The sequence below is a fragment of the Tinamus guttatus genome, unplaced genomic scaffold, assembly GCF_059628265.1.
Source record: "Tinamus guttatus ecotype Peru unplaced genomic scaffold, ASM5962826v1 Tinamus_guttatus_pri_ptg000044l, whole genome shotgun sequence".
Classification (NCBI taxonomy): Eukaryota; Metazoa; Chordata; class Aves; order Tinamiformes; family Tinamidae; genus Tinamus; species Tinamus guttatus.
The window spans coordinates 3498357-3514301 of record NW_028288578.1 but is presented as its reverse complement, the minus strand read 5'-3'; the positions used below and the strand labels follow the sequence as shown (position 1 = coordinate 3514301).

The 15945-nt window shown below is 37.3% G+C and overlaps 2 protein-coding genes across 3 annotated transcripts in view; one reads left to right on the top strand and one right to left on the bottom strand.

The window, feature by feature from the left end:
- Nucleotides 1-4682, top strand: part of LRP8 (LDL receptor related protein 8) — a 134786-nt gene extending 130104 nt beyond the window's left edge. For both annotated transcript variants that reach the window (XM_088536968.1, XM_088536961.1), the window contains 3 exons: nucleotides 1561-1629; nucleotides 1857-2029; nucleotides 3081-4682. In XM_088536968.1, coding sequence (XP_088393094.1) covers nucleotides 1561-1629; nucleotides 1857-2029; nucleotides 3081-3119 — 281 coding nt within the window. In that variant the 3' untranslated portion in view covers nucleotides 3120-4682. The remainder of the gene's footprint in view (nucleotides 1-1560; nucleotides 1630-1856; nucleotides 2030-3080) is intronic.
- Nucleotides 4683-10221: 5539 nt separating this feature from the next.
- The window catches only part of LOC104568251 (nardilysin), a 28708-nt gene continuing 22984 nt past the window's right edge, over nucleotides 10222-15945 (bottom strand). Inside the window, exons 24-31 of the mRNA XM_088537018.1 lie at nucleotides 15625-15763; nucleotides 15040-15087; nucleotides 14477-14529; nucleotides 13461-13544; nucleotides 12344-12434; nucleotides 11761-11877; nucleotides 11146-11235; nucleotides 10222-10503 (exon numbers count right to left, since the gene is read on the bottom strand). Coding sequence (XP_088393144.1) covers nucleotides 10306-10503; nucleotides 11146-11235; nucleotides 11761-11877; nucleotides 12344-12434; nucleotides 13461-13544; nucleotides 14477-14529; nucleotides 15040-15087; nucleotides 15625-15763 — 820 coding nt within the window. The 3' untranslated portion in view covers nucleotides 10222-10305. The remainder of the gene's footprint in view (nucleotides 10504-11145; nucleotides 11236-11760; nucleotides 11878-12343; nucleotides 12435-13460; nucleotides 13545-14476; nucleotides 14530-15039; nucleotides 15088-15624; nucleotides 15764-15945) is intronic.

The window sequence follows — 15945 nt, the reverse complement described above, 5'->3', positions numbered from 1 at the left end:
TGCCTGATACCATCAGTACGTCAGTCCTGGCATTCCATGCCCTAATAGAGAAGATTCTACACTGCTTCACCTCTTCTAATCATTTGTTTAACTAAATGCTATTCTCACCCAGTCCCAGACCTGGCATGACAGGTGCCCCCTGTTCATCCCTGTTAGTATCTCAACAGAGAGCACTAATAGGCCTTTCTAATGTTCGCCCTAAATATGAGTAAGTTACAAAATAGCAACTCACCATCTCAGTGTTAATAGGTTCTTCTCCTGTCAAGGCAAAGTAGAAAAGCTGAACTGCTTTTCCAAAACTAGCTCTAGTCTAAAGAGGAGAGTTTCTTCTTAAAGACTGTCAGTCAAGACCTCAGACAGATCTAGATTGCTCTAAATAACTATAAGGGAGTAAAATGCTAGTTATTTTTTCCTAACATTTCCCTGCGTAGCAGTTTCCGTGTCATCTAGAAAGCAAGCCATCTATAATCTCATTTTTGGGCAGGGTGCCTATTTGTAGCAACAGGGATGTAGTTTACTCTTGCATGTGGGAAAGCATATTTTGTTTTGTAAGCTTTATTCTCATAAATTTTCTGTGTGTAAATTTCCTCTTAAATGCAATATTTTTTAAAAGTAAAGGATGCTAGATGCTATAGTGGTCCATGTTTGAAATAGGTCACTTTTCTTAGGTAAATAACTATATAGTAGACCTACCTGCCACAGGGAATTATTTAAATGGATAAATTACTTTTTAAGTTTTATGAACTGGTATTTAAGACCAGGTACAGTTAGTTCTCATTCTCTAAATTCCTGATATTTTTGTACAAACAAATAGCGTCTGTGCTGACTTCCTATGATAAGAACATAGAATGCACACTTTGAAGTATATAACTTAAACATATATATGTTTAAAATTATTATTATTGGTTTTCTCTGGTAAGTACAGTATCATTTGAGTTTTGAGGTTGTTCTTGCAGGCTGAGGCAAATTGCAGCAACCAGTGATATATGTGTTGACTCACTCCTTAGCTGTAAATCAAACAAAAATTAAACAGAAAGATGTGCAGACAGTTTTGAACTATGTTCTGCTCCTGCCAGTTCCTGATGGTTGAGATTTAAGATAATTACTTCCAGCAGATTACATCATTGGTTATTAGCAATATAATTACATAAAATAATAATACTATAAGAATAATAATATAATTAAATAATATAATCTGTGATAATTACAAAATAAATGGCATTTTTTGACAGCCTTTGAGTAGACAGAATCATTGGTTGTGTCAATATTAGCAGGTTTTCTACTGGGGACTTTTAAGAATGCTATCTATAGTCCTCCCAATGATATGGAAATAGCAAGTTTTTTTTTAAACTTACCTTTTTTGTGCTTGAAATTGCAGGCACAAACACAGTCATTTATGGCTAGACTTTCTTTATCTGATAATACTGTACTGAACACTTTCTGATTACCAAAATTTCACAATGGACAGAACAATGTAGTTATTAACATTAAACATTTTTTACCCATGGTTATAAACACAGTAGATGATTTTTATGATCAGAACTACTTCTGTAATTACAGATGCAAATAATGGTCAAGGCTTTGATTCAACCGTGGCAGCAGCTGTTATTGGAATCGTCATTCCTGTTGGTAAGCTGATTTAAATTAAATTTTTAAGGAGAATTATGCTGAAATGTTACTGTAAAAATACTCCTCTACTTTTCTAGTTAGGAGAGCAAGAGTACAGGAACTGCTGAAATGGGGCATAGTACTCTGGCTTTGAGAAAACTGTACAAGCACAGGCATCTACAGGGGAATATTCACTTCTTGCCCCACCATAGCTGGTTAATAGCATTTTCTCTCCCCCTTTTCCTCAGTGGTCATTGGCTTGCTGTGCATGGGGGGATACCTCATCTGGAGGAACTGGAAACGGAAGAACACTAAAAGCATGAACTTTGATAATCCAGTGTATAGGAAGACGACAGAAGAGGAAGATGAAGATGAAATCCATATTGGGCGGACTGTCCAAATTGGACACGTCTATCCAGCAGTAAGTATCTCAGGAAACACCTGAAAAAGAATTTTACTGAGAGTAAGATAGATAATTATTTCCAGTGGATTGCATCATTGGCTATTTGCAGTATTTTTTTTTAAATAGCATTTCTTTAACAATCCTCCAGTAGGCAGAAGCCTAAACTTGCCTGCAGCTCAGGTGGTTGTCTTAGAACACAGTGGTCTATATAGTACAGTATCAAGTATAAATGAAGAATAACTGTCCTGATCAATATACCTATAAGCAAGTATAAAGCTAGCTCCCACAAGAGCTCAATATTAAACAGCTGGTTTCTTATCCTCCACTGGATTCCATGTTACTGTGCTTAGATTGCTACCAAGTTTGTAGACTGTTTCAAAGATAACTTGTTTTTTTCCTACAATCCAGGGAGAAATCATTTTGCTGTTGTAACAGTGCAAGTAAGAGCCAGATCTCCCACAGGGAGGACTGGATGAGATTTTGTAAGGAGCTAAGGAAAGTTGCCTTAACTAGATGAACCATTATAAAGACACATTCTGATAGCAGGTCCCATGTATGCCCACAGCCTGCCCCAGGAAAGAGCAGCCGTTCTAGGCAGTAGCCTGTCTCAGGAAGCTTCCCTGGGCTCTAAGGAAGTAGCCCTGGTGAGATGAAGCATTTGGCTGTAGTAACTGCTATGTGGTTTTAGAAGAGAGCACACAGATTCCTGAAGGCAATAGTTTCTGCAGAAGGGCAAGCACTTCAGATAGGGTTTTCATACAGTATAGGACACTACTAAGGATCATCTTGGAGAAGGTGTGATCCCCTCCAAGAAACAAACTTTATAACATACACGTGAATAAGTGTTGAAAAAATCAAGTTAGTGACCCCACTAGTGGAGGTGGGGGGGAAAAAAAAAAAAAAAAAAAACATAGAATGGATTTCTGTCACTTTTACACTAAGGACAGCAATGAGATTTTTTTTTTAAATCAGGAAATAAAGTTAGCAACAGTATCATAATTTGGTTCTAATGCATCAAAATTCACAAGTTATAAAATTCATCCTCAAATGTGTTTTTCTTTCTCCACAGCGTGTAGCTTTAAGCCTAGAAGATGATGGGTTGCCCTGAGGATGAAGCTGCTGCTCTGCACAGAATGCACTGAAAAGAAATTGCTTTGGATCACAGAACCTGTTTTTCTTTATAATTATTATTTATGTTGCTGAAGGGTAACCACAAAGTTATAATGAACTGCAAACATCCAAAGGATGTGAGAGTTTTGTATGTATAATCTTTTATACACATTTTAACTTGTTGCACTACCCATTTGTGATAGTGAATAAGCAACTGCTGAGCTACTAACTCAATGTACATAACCAGCCAGGCTGAAAGTTCAGTAGCTACTGCTTTATTTTAAGACTATATTTATAGAGACTTTGTAAATATGTTGAATATGCTTTGTGGCTATCCATCAACATAAGTAAAAGAAATCTGTACAGGCAGTTTAGAAATATTTATTAACAAAATCTGGATTATAAGATCTGTTCTGTAAATATAGTAGAGGGGTGAGAGTATTTATTTTTTGTATGTTTGGCTTGCTGTGCATAGATTATCTGTGTATATATCTATCTGGTCTAGATAGATATATAGGCATATAAATATATATATAAATATATACATATATTTTAAAAATACTAGCCTAAATTTATGGAAATTAGGGATAACTGAATTTCTACAGGATGTTTGAAAAGTTTGCTTTGAAATAGAAGACAGTAAGTAAGAAACAGCTGTACTGTGGGGTAGCTGGTGAATGAAGCACTCCCATAACCAACAGAATTCTGTTTTTTTAAACTGTCTTCTAGGAGTTTTTTTTTCATTTTCCAGTGTTCCACATTTCTCTCCAGTTCTTTCAATTGAAAAGCTATTGCTTATAGCATTTCAGCGAGGAGAAACTCCTATAGTAACCTTTTTTTGTTTTGCTGCTTTTTACAGATTGACATAAATTTGGTTTAGGGTATTTTGCTTGTTTTCTAGATGTAATTCCAAATGCTTTTCTGCAGCAGGAATCTCACACCTCTCAAATTAGCTTAGAGTTAGTAGAAACAAAGAATCAGCCCTGTATTTTTCATGCACCAAAAGTGAGCATTCTCATATGGCTCATAGGGAAAAAAGATACAAACACACAGTAACAAAAGTGGACTCCTTTCCTACTGGCCCTCTTCTTCCTATTCTTAGTGAGTCCAAATTTAGGAGATGCTATTGGGTGTCTCAATTCACCACACATAGAGTTAATTGAGGCTCAGTTAGTATCTTGCAATGAATGCAAATGGAGAAACTTGCCTCACCCCAGACTGCCATACACTAGAGCATGAGGTCAGGAAGTTAAGGACCAATTCACAGCCCCATCAGTACCCTCTGAATTCCAGGAATGGGCTAGCTGAAAAAAAATCCCCAGGAAGCACCACAGGTGACTACATTTGATATGCACATGATCAATGCCATTTCCCTAGTGTTCCCAAACTGTTTCTCTCTCCTGCCAGTATTCAAGAACACCATGTTGTTAAACCATTCTCTCCCAAGGCAACAAAGGTGTCAAAACTATGCATTATTTCTCTAAATATAATTAGAGCGAACGAAGCATAATGAAGATCAAAATAGTTTACATAATTCTGTCAGTTTCTGCAGCAGCAGGGAGTCAGGGAATTCTTAACACATACTCATTTATTGGCAGAGCTCATTATGGTCTCCTTCTGTTAAGGAATGTAATGATTGTGCTATTTTCATGACTCAGAGATACCGACTCAAGTATTGAGACATGCAGAATAACATCTCTCTCTCTTACTTGACAAGTTTTCCTCTTCCATGCAACTACTGCCTGGTTTCTTTTAGTCGCCCAGAGAGTACTCCCAAGGACTGTGCACTGGGATAAAGGATACTAGTTAGTGTCCAATATAAATACATAAAAAAGCCAATGTACCTCTTCCATCAGCAGATGCGATGTCACAAAAGTGAGGTTATCTCCAGGTTTTTTCACTTAGCCCATCCAGCAGAGACTCACTGGTTTCTTAGCACTGCTTTCGTTCATTCTCTGTGTCCCAGATAGCTGCTGTGAGGCCAGCGGGACTGTAGGGCTGGGCAATTCAGTGCAAGTGGTAGAAATCCCACAGTTCATTCTTCTTTCAAAGATCACAATCCAAAGGGCATTTACTTTTAATGGTCTCTGAATCCCGTCTTGAGCCTGTGGGAAGTAAATACGCATATCCGAGTGAATACAAGTGGTTCAGTCACAAGGTCTTTTTTAAAGGCATAATTCACACTGTAATGAGAGATGAAAGTTGATTCTCGACTAAGAAAAGGAACAATGACTAAAGAGCTATATAGTATGCATTATGGCAGTAATACATACCCTCAAATTATTCACTCCATGACTTATATAGGCAATAGATAAACAATCAAGCATCCTTCTATTCAAATTTTAGATTTTAAGGCAGTGAAAAAATGATTGAGATACCAATTATTGTTTTAAGGTATGAAGCTCTGTTTCTTACAAATTCATGCACTGTGTGCATGAGGAAAAAACTGAGAAAAGGCTGTATGTGATAACACTGTAACTAACAGAAGAATGTAAATATATTTGAAAGTAAGTTCTACAGTTTTGATACTTTTTTTTAAAGACACACGCACACACATACACCCCTGTAAAAATCATGTATAAAAGGTTGCAGTTTTTTTTCAAACATTGTAAATGAATTCAATGTGCAGTGCTGATTTCAAACTTTACAGATTTATAACTACTGAAAAGTCAAACACCAAATTTGTTTTTTAAGAAATTAATTATTTTAAATAATGGTTCAGATTGTTAGGATAATATTTAACATTGTAATCATTTCTGATCTCTGTCTTGTCATATTGAAGTTCTGTTAGAGTACGTTCTTGCTTGGTGCCTTTTGTGTTTCAAGTTTTATGTTATGGATAAAAGGACCAGGGCGGGCGGGGGAGGGATCTGCTCTCTGTAACATTTGCTGTACTTACATAAATAAGGATTACTGGAAACCAAATGAATACATTTGTAAAACAGTGCACTGTTTCTATAGAAAGATTAAAATTTTTTTTATCTGGGCCTACTGAACTATTTGCTTTATAATACTTAAATGCAGTCCTAGGGGTCATACTGTATCATATTTTGGGTTTCCTTATTTCTTAATTGTCCAAAGCCAAAGCAGGATTGGGGTGTGTTGCTGTGCAAGTTTGCTGCTCTCTTCACAGTTTCAATCTGTGATTCAGCATCTGCAGCTTCACAATGGCAACACGGCAATATTTCATATTGAACATGCAAGTGAACAGACTAATTTGTTCTGAATCATCTTCCTCTGCCACTTGAGTTTTGATCCTCTTCAGATTACATGGGCAATAGCTCCTGGCTCCTTATATTTATGTGTGATGGACAATAATAGTGATGATGTAACTAAAAGGAACGAGCAAGGAAAAACTCCAGCATTACAATTACGTTAGTCCTTAACCACTGTGAGAACATTTTTGTCTCAAAATAAAATGGAACATACTATAAGATGGTACCATTTTTAACTCTGACAGAATATTTGAGGCCTAGTTGCAAACTACTGATTTTCTTTTAAACAGCTTTTGGTAAAACGCATTTACTGATGTTGGAAAACATGTGTTCCAGCCAAGTATGCACCCTTTTGTCACCCACAAAAAGAACAGGGTCACTGCTATTCTTGGGATCACAACAGACAGACTTAATTTAACTAACCATCCCGCTCTTTTATTATTAAGCCAAAAGAGGGATCTAATTTGCTAGACAGTAAAATGGTAGCTATACATATAAATTTGCTTTCTACATTGCTCATGTTTCTGTGTATAATTTCATAATTAGGACCATCTTTTAGATTCATCGTTACTGACTTCTGCATTATCATGCTGGGTGGCCTGTGGCTAGTTCACAAAATCACAGAGACTCACAGAATGGTTGAGGTTGGAAGGGACCTCTAGAAATCATCTGGTCCAACCCCACCCTGCTCCAGCAGGGACACCCAGAGCACGGGGCACAGGGTGGCATGCAGGTGGGTTTGGAAGATCTCCAGAGAAGGAGACTCCACGACCTCTCTGGACAGCCTGTTCCAGGGCTCTGCCACCCTCACAGGAAAGAAGTGCTTCCTCACATGGAGATATACACACGCATGCGAGCACACACATTTAGCAAGTCCTGCTGGCCTCTGTTCAGAAGCGCTGTGCCAGTATGGCAGGCACATGCTGTAAGAGTGTGCACTGGCTGTGGCTGCCCGGGACCCGCACACTGGTTGATGAAGGCATGGCTAGAATCCCAGCTTGACGGAGTCACTTCCAGTGGTGGTCAAGTTTGTTGTAGAGTATCCTCATGACAAAACTGGGGCTTCAGCTTTGCAGCTGTGTTTTCCTGAAGTAACTTGCAAATAGTCATTTCAGTGGCTCTGGCAGCTAGCCACTCTAGTCAGTTTTGGGGTTTTTTTTTCCTTCTGAAAGGACAGGGCCTGTTAACAGCAGCCAACCATTACTTTGACATCAAGACTTACAGAAAAACTGCTAAGCATTTGGGTGCAAGGAAGAAGAGGAAACAAGTGCATCACTGGCTGGTTAAGGTCTAACACTGACTCAAGTTTATGAAATTAAAAACATGCCCATCCCAAATATACTGAAAAGAGGCTGCCACTAGAGATGACCACTGCCAAGGAAGCATTGCCATTATTTGCAGGGTGCCAAGTTGTTAAAGATGGCATTAAGTGTGTCCTGTGGAACCTGGGGCACTTACCAAGGACCTTTCTGGTCACCTGGAGAAAAGCACCAACCCATCTGCTGCAGACTGGTAAACTGGCTACCAGGAGACCTAGTTGAGGCATTAAAAAAAAAAAAGTCACCACAGTAAGCCAATGTTAATCAAATTCAAGCATCAAGGTGGAGATGCAGATGCACCTGATCCCTGCTGCAGAAGAAATGGCCCTCAGAGCACTCCCTGCTGCTGAGAATCTTCTGCAGTCTAGTGGCAAGCACATCCCAGCCATCACATGAAGTGAAAACCGGCAAACCAGAGCTCTCAAATTCTGTGTCAGCTTGTCCTTGGCTAAAGGCAGACCTGTCTAAGCTCCTGCAACATAAAGAAAAGAATAAACACTAACATGCTACAGTAGGGGAGGAGCTGGAAGACAGGCAAACATTGATCTTCCTAGTCACAGCACAAAGATGTGCTAAGCTGTGTCTTTATGTAAATATTTTCAAGTCCCTGTAAAAGAAAATGGGGTTGACATTCTTCAGCGTAGGCGTGACAGAGACTTACCAAGCAAATAGGTTACCAGGCTTGTTGCTTCTCGGTCAGGAGATCAACCTCTGCGATGACCACTGAGCCACAGTAGTTCATTTTACTTGTAGAGCTACGGACATTGGCTCCCCCCATGGAGACATGAGTTGCACTGAACCAGGTGTTACACAGCTTAACATGAATTTGTGCCTTTGATTTCACAATAGCTGCCACACTCAAGCACAGGCCTCACTATTAAGGCAATCACTGCAATATTGTCATTGCCACGACAAGGCAGCCATCTTAATAAATAAGCCAGAAGTTAGATAACGTAAGCAGCAAACTCCCTGATATTTTGACAGACCCTACCCCTAACAAAATAGACAGATTATATAAGATTACAGCAAACAGAAGGGCAACTTGATAAATTATTTCCTTATCTGCACCTTGCTTCATTTCTGTAGCCCTAAAGGCCACAAATTTGGGTGGAAAAGCAGAGGCTATAGTTGCAATTCTTGGCCAAGTAACTGAGGCCAACTAACAGATATTTTAAATGACTCAATTCAGGCTTTTTATCTGCTGAGTCTACCAGTCAAGAAATTAATCAGTTTAACTGGAGCAATTTACTTTTATGCATATATTCATTCACTAGGACTAAACTGAACACATATATATTCATTTAATTCAAGCCATTATACCTAAAAAACAACAGAGCCTTACAACCAAACATTTAAGAAAAAACCCTGAATCTAGATAGTTTGCTAATAAGGCACAGGCATAGATAAGACGTAATCAAAGAAAACACCTCACAATAATGCTTTGAAGATAACCAATACATACTCGGAATGTAACGTATGAGTTTTGATGACGGCAATTTTCTTAAAAAGTCTAATACAAGTTTTAGACTTCCAGAAATAATGAAAAGCTGACAGAATAGACTGGAAATTCACAACACACATTTATACAACACATCGGAAGTTGAAAGTCTGATAAAGAGTGAGTGAGGTTAGCAGAATCTATTATGATGTTCCTGTATAGGGAACTGATGGTGAACACGTATTCTCATTTTGCATACAACTTTTATCTTCCCATCTCATAAAAGGCCTGATGAACTAGAAATGATACTGAGAAGGACAACGAGAACAATATAGAGACTTTTTATATTCTTCAAGGCTTCAGCACAGAAGAAGATAACTAGGAGGCTGCTATACAGTACATACGATTTAAATCGTTACCGTGCAAAGGAAGCACAAGAGAATAATTGTTTGCCATTGCTCACAATACAAGAACTTGGAGGCATGCAATAATATTTGCTCAGGTAGCAGGTTCAAAATACACATAAACACATCTGTTTTCACAGAACACATAAACAAACCGTGGAACCCATTGCAACATCTTGTGAGGGTTAACTGCATAAATTATTTTTAAGGGAGTAATTCAAATTCAAAAAGAACAGGTCTGTGGTTACGAAACACAGCATTTCAGATGTACCTTCCAGTTCACAAAGCATCCAAATTAAAACCTGAGAGCCAGGTACACAGAAAATGAGGATTACTCCATATACTGAGTTGAACTCTTTCCTAAGCACTCAGTACTTGTTCTCTGATAGGGGCTAAGGTAGATGGAAGTTAGTCTTATCTAGAATGACAATTCTGAGGATCAGATTAATAATTTCTTATATTTGCCTTTTTTTCTTAATCATTCTCTGTCATTTTGCTACAGAATGCATAGAAATTGTATTAAAAATACAATAACTGAGGCTAATCAGTTACATTGATCATATGAACAAATAGTTCATGCACCTCAAAAGCAGATCTGGTTCTACATGGAGCCATACTGGACAATTACACAGAACCACAGAATTACATACCTTTCATTCCTCTACTTAATCTTTACAACAATGAAGAATGAACTTACCCAAAATTCACTGACAATGCAAATTGCATTATTGAATGTAAATGATCTGGAATGATCTCAAATTGTAAATTACTTAAACAAGACTTCAGGGCACAGAAGAAGAGCTAAAACTCATTTTAATATCTTATGGTATGGGAGAAGGTTCAAGGTTAATGTGAAATCACTGATGTGTCTGATGAAAGCAGTATTTTTCATGTGAGAGGAAGGGGGTAAGAAAGTTAGCTGAGGGAGTTCACCAAGCAGTGTACGCTGCACATCTAAGACAGCTGCAAACTCCGAGTCCTGTTCCTGCTCGCCGTACCCAACAACCTGGGAATTCAAAGACCATAAAAACAATAAGAGAATAGTAAAAAAAAACTAAAACAAGCTTTAAATATATGTTAGAAGCCAGTTTAGCAAAACATTATGAGGCAAATTCATTAGGACTCAGAATTCACAGTTAGTAGCCTAGGCTCCCTTTCTTGTCAACGGACAATATTTTTAGTAGTGTTTCATCTTTATTGTCTGAAAAGGGAAGTAGTCGCCTCTGGCTGAGTCTCTCTCCACTCATGAAAGAAGCAGCCTAACTACTTGTCTAACACAAAATCTAGCTGACTCAAACTGATGAGATTATTTCCACTCCGGAAAACAACAGGGATAAAAACTACTACATAATTTCGTACATTTTCTGCAACTTTGAGTTCTTAAGTTATGTGTTTAAGTGGGAGCAGAGGCAGTTAAGAGGCTGACATCCAGTGCAAGTGATATTTTTAACTGCGGTATTCAACCGTTTCATTACAGAATTCTAAAGTTTTCTTTCTTCACAGGAGTCCACTTAATGCTTAAGTTACAGGATATGGGTAAGAAGAAAGGGTGAGGACTTTGAATTTACTTATGGAAGTCATTATTCGTTCTTTTTAGAAAAGATGTATAAAAATATTCTAGCAGAGTACTGACTACAGATTTACTTACATGTATACTCAGTATCTTTCTGTAATTTCCTCTGAGAGTTTGGAGCCATTCAACCAGGTCCGCTTTGGTAAATGATTTTAATGCTTCAATCTAAAACCACAAAAGCACATTTGATGAGTTCCTAAATACTGCACTGATATTTTAGAAACAAACTGATTGCTAAAGTTAAGGGCCACTTTAAACATCTTTGCAAGCCTTATGTTCTCAAATTTATGAACTCCAGCACTGAATATAAGCATAATGCTGCTGTCAGAGTCAGTGCTCATGAACTAAACTGAGTTTCCTCAAATTCTGAGAATAGACACCATTCATTTTGAAAAATAAAAAGAAAGGATACTGCCTTCAAAACCTGAGAGACTCACTCAGAAGATCAGTTTAGATGCTTCCTCTTTATAAAATATGAGCAATCAGTCTGTTTTGTTTCAGCCACTTGTTGAAATAATATGATTTCTATTCAAAAAAGCATATTTATTCAAATAACATAACAATCTCTCTGAAAACAATAGAAAGTTATCTCTAATTTTAATGGATCAGGATTTCACTATGCTTTTTAAATCTATAAGGCTAGTAAGATATAAGAATGTGACTGAGTTAATTTCAAATTAAATTCCTTACCTCACAGGCAAGTCTGTCAAAAAGATACTGCTGACTCATCACTTCATTCCAATTTCTATCCACTTCTTCACCAAGAAAACAATCTTCACATTCTTTAATATTGATTAGGGCACTGACCTGTAAAAATTTACTTTTGTTAATACTCCTACAGGAAGCCATGTACCCTGGAAAAGAAGTCCGAGTTAGGCTGCAGGTCAGATGTATTAAAAACAATCAGCAGTGATGTTTACTGTAATGAATGGTGTCAGAAGCTGTGGCAACTGTCTTAAATGCCAATTCACTGACATCCGTTGAGACACCTAAACAAGTATAACATACCCGCTGAACCCAATACTGCTTTGCACTGTGGAAAAGGCAGCATTAAAAATTCGTAAAAGAAAGAAGTATCCTCTGCTCAGTTATGAGACAATCTCAAAAAGTGCTCCTCTGCTGCCCAGCTAAGATCACAAAACAAAAATGGGGACCCGAACAGCATCACTTTTCTTTCTTCTCCCAGCAGGCTGCCTGCTTTGTTTTTCAATACAACAAAAAGGAACACACCACCATTCCTTGGAGGTATTTTAGGTCACTTTTTTCCAATTACCTGAGCACGGAATGTATCTTCAGTTAAAAGCTTCATTTTTTCCTCAAAGTGCAAAAGAAATTCTTCTATTTTCTTGTCAACAAATTCAGAACTGAAAGAAGACAAAAGAAGAAAAGAAGGCAACTAGAGAAAATGCATTTACCTTTCATATTCAAAATTCTCCTCTATCAAACCTAGGGTCTTCTGCATTCTTCCAGTTAACAGGCAGAAAATTCTCACAGTTCTAAGCCTCTTTCAGGCAACATGTGACCAAAAACCTTTATCTCTAGACTGCAATTAAGTGTTGCATTACCACTTCTATGCCTGTGCCTGGCTCTCTTCTTCCTCTCAGTTGTCTTCTGTGGTTCTTTTGGAGCATCTTTCTCCAAAAAATATGCAATCCCTTGCTTAAAGACAATAACCAGTGAAGCCACTTTGTCCACACAGCATTTTTAACCTTATCAATGTCAATCACTGTCAGGGAGAAAGATACTGAAGCTGGCAAGTTTAACTTTGGCTCTTCTTTTTAGACAGTCATGTGAAATCGTGAAACTCCTCTTTGGTTTGAAGACTGCTGCTGTTTCATAAAAAAGTATCATCACCCCCAAAAGAAACACGCAAAGTTACTTAGGTACTAACAGTGCGAAAAGAAAACAAAAAAGTTTGAAAAAAAAATAGTTTAATAATTTCAAAATAGATGTTTTGGGAAGTTGTGTTACTTGCATAGACCTATTCTCTATTGTCAATATTAGACTCTTAACAAATAAAGAGAAACAAATAAAAAAATGCCCTTGTGAAAAAGAGCACTTTTTCACAAAAAGGAATAAAAATAAAAGATGCTAACAACTTGTGCAATGTTAACATTACAGAACACACAGGAGTATAGGCATCAGGGATTTTATTTTCACTTCTAAAGACTGACAGCTTCCAAAAACTGTATCTTAAATAGCTGCAGTTGTAAATTCAAACATTGTAAGACCAAGGAATCCTAAGTAGTTCAGCTTATTGATTAAACAAATTCTGAGAAATCCTGTAACAAATACCAAGTTCAGATATGTGCACATCTGCATATACTGGCTCTGAACCTCAAAGCTGGAAACACTAGAAGTCAAATCATTCTTAAATTAGTAAGACTTACTTATTTTTGGTTGCTTGTGTTGTTACAGTAATGGAGAATCCAATGATCCCAGAATTATTTCTGCAGGCAGGGTATACATGGTAGCTTATATGAAAGAGGCGAAGCAAAAAAATCCATGAGCACAGATCACTTTGTATCCGTAATCCATAACAACAAAATATAAATAGTACCAACACTCAGACCCAAAGTTTCAGTAAGGATGCCATTATCAAAGATTCCTGAGCTAACAAATACAAATCGAAATACCAAGCAGTATTACCTTTTCTAAATCCAGTTAATCGCTTTTGCAACTTTGTTAAACATTTTATAAACAGACTAGATAATGATTTTCTGAGAACTCCTGTAAATTTAATGCAAGAAATTATAAAATAGACCACAAATGGTTCAAGTTGGGCTCTCATCAATCCAGCTGAAACTTAGTTTTAGGCATCTGCAGTCAATGAATACCATAGCTAAGCCATGGCATATTCCTTGCAGATTAAAATGCATAGTCTGGTTGGAGCTCTTACATTCTTAACTCTGATTTAGAGACTAAGTTCTATCAAGAACATTGGTATCTTAAATGCTGCAGCTTATGCAGACATCCACAATATACAGTTCTCTTTCTCCAGGCATGCTATCAGTTATTGAAGCTTTGTTTATGTAACTGCAATATAGAGGTATTTCTAATTTACCAAAGGGCAAATTAGAAAGAGTGTTTAAAATACAGACACTGGCCTAGATTCAGACTGTGCATAATGCAAATACATATTGCTAGGAAATCACCCCAGGCTCCACTTATGTGCAACCAAAGGTAGAAAATGGACCCATCTGTAGACCTAGATAAATTAATCAAGCAGCTGTGACAGAAATACCCTGTGCAGATGCTGTGTTTGTTTGTAGTGTATTACTTTGTACTTTCAGCTACGCTATTCAGAGAATTACACACAGAAACAGTTTCCATAGCAACACAGCACATAAGACTAATCGTTGATGAAGAAACAGATGAAAGCTATATCTCCTGACAATGAACTTACCCAAGTGTTTCTTTAGTTCGCAGGAAGTTGAAACAAGGTTCCTCCATATGTGTCTGAAATACAGCACAAATTTAGTCAAAATAGACTCCTGCATACAACAGTACATACATTACCATAGTCACACTGCTTCATACTCAATAGATAAGCATGGACAAATCAAGGAAGAATGGACTAAAACTACTAAACTCAAAACAAATCCTCCTGTTCTCAAAGTTCTAGGAGAAAATAACACAGTTTTATTTAGGGAAAAAAAAATCTATGTTCTGCAACAGGTAAGACAAGAGATTTATCTTCACAGACACTTATATTTTATAATGAAAATTTTTATTTCTTTGTTCTTAAGTCAAATAGCACATTATCTGAAGTACCAGTATAATCACAAGTATTTATACTAGGAAAGTGGTAGTAGGATAAATATATATATACACATATCTGTAGAATTACAGTTTTATGTTAATATTAACCATTATTTTTCCAAGCACCAGATATTGTATGAAACATAAACGCAGCCTATACAAATCCCAGTAAGCATTCAAGATTTCATAGGAAAGGTCAAAACTTACCACAAGCAACTCCATAAGAACACATTCTCTTATACTCCTTGCCCCGGCCTAAAACAAACAAACAAATCCAGTCTGGATGGTCTTCAGCCTTAACTGTTCAGTTAAGTTATCATGGAGAGAAAAAAAAAAAAAAAAAAAGGCCAATGTTTTCTGGTTTTCCACTGCGCCTCCAAAGCAACAGAGAAAGCAAAGGAAGCAAAGGATTTCACTTCAGATCCAGTGCAGGAGTGGAAAGACTAACTAGAATGAACTGCAGGAAAATATCGATGGCAAGAAAAATAAGAAAGGTGACAATACAAAGACTGGAGTGTACAATATATATGGAAAAGCAGAAGATGCATACTCAAAATAATATAGGCTGTAGTTTCATCAAGGATTTCAGTAGGTCTCAAAAAAGTAGCTCTTGTGCACTCTTTTGCTTAGAGAACCACTGTAATTCATTTCACTTTCCCTACACAGTGAGCTCACAGACATGTTCTGCTTACTGATGGCTCTATGTTGATAGCTCTTCATATTGTGACTGCACAACAAACTGCTAATGTAAATGATTATGGGCAAATTATGACTATGTGCAAAGTACATTACCTGGTAATAAACTGTCACTTCAGAGTTGGCATCATTTTTGTTAAGTGTTTTCACCTTACAGAGCAGGTGTGCATTTGGCAAATCCACCACCCGAAACTGAACCGGGAAGGAATGGGCTAGAGGAACAAACTTGAGCTTTCTGAAGGGAGTGAAAACAGAGAACTATCAAACACATGCTCACATTTTAAGCAAAATGCACAAAATGAGGCTTTACAATCCAGATGTTGTCAACAGCTCAGTATCATTCCCCTCCCCTTAAAACCACTTCCTGTTTAATGTACAGAAAAGAAAATAGAGGCTTAAATGCTCTCAGGGAATTTC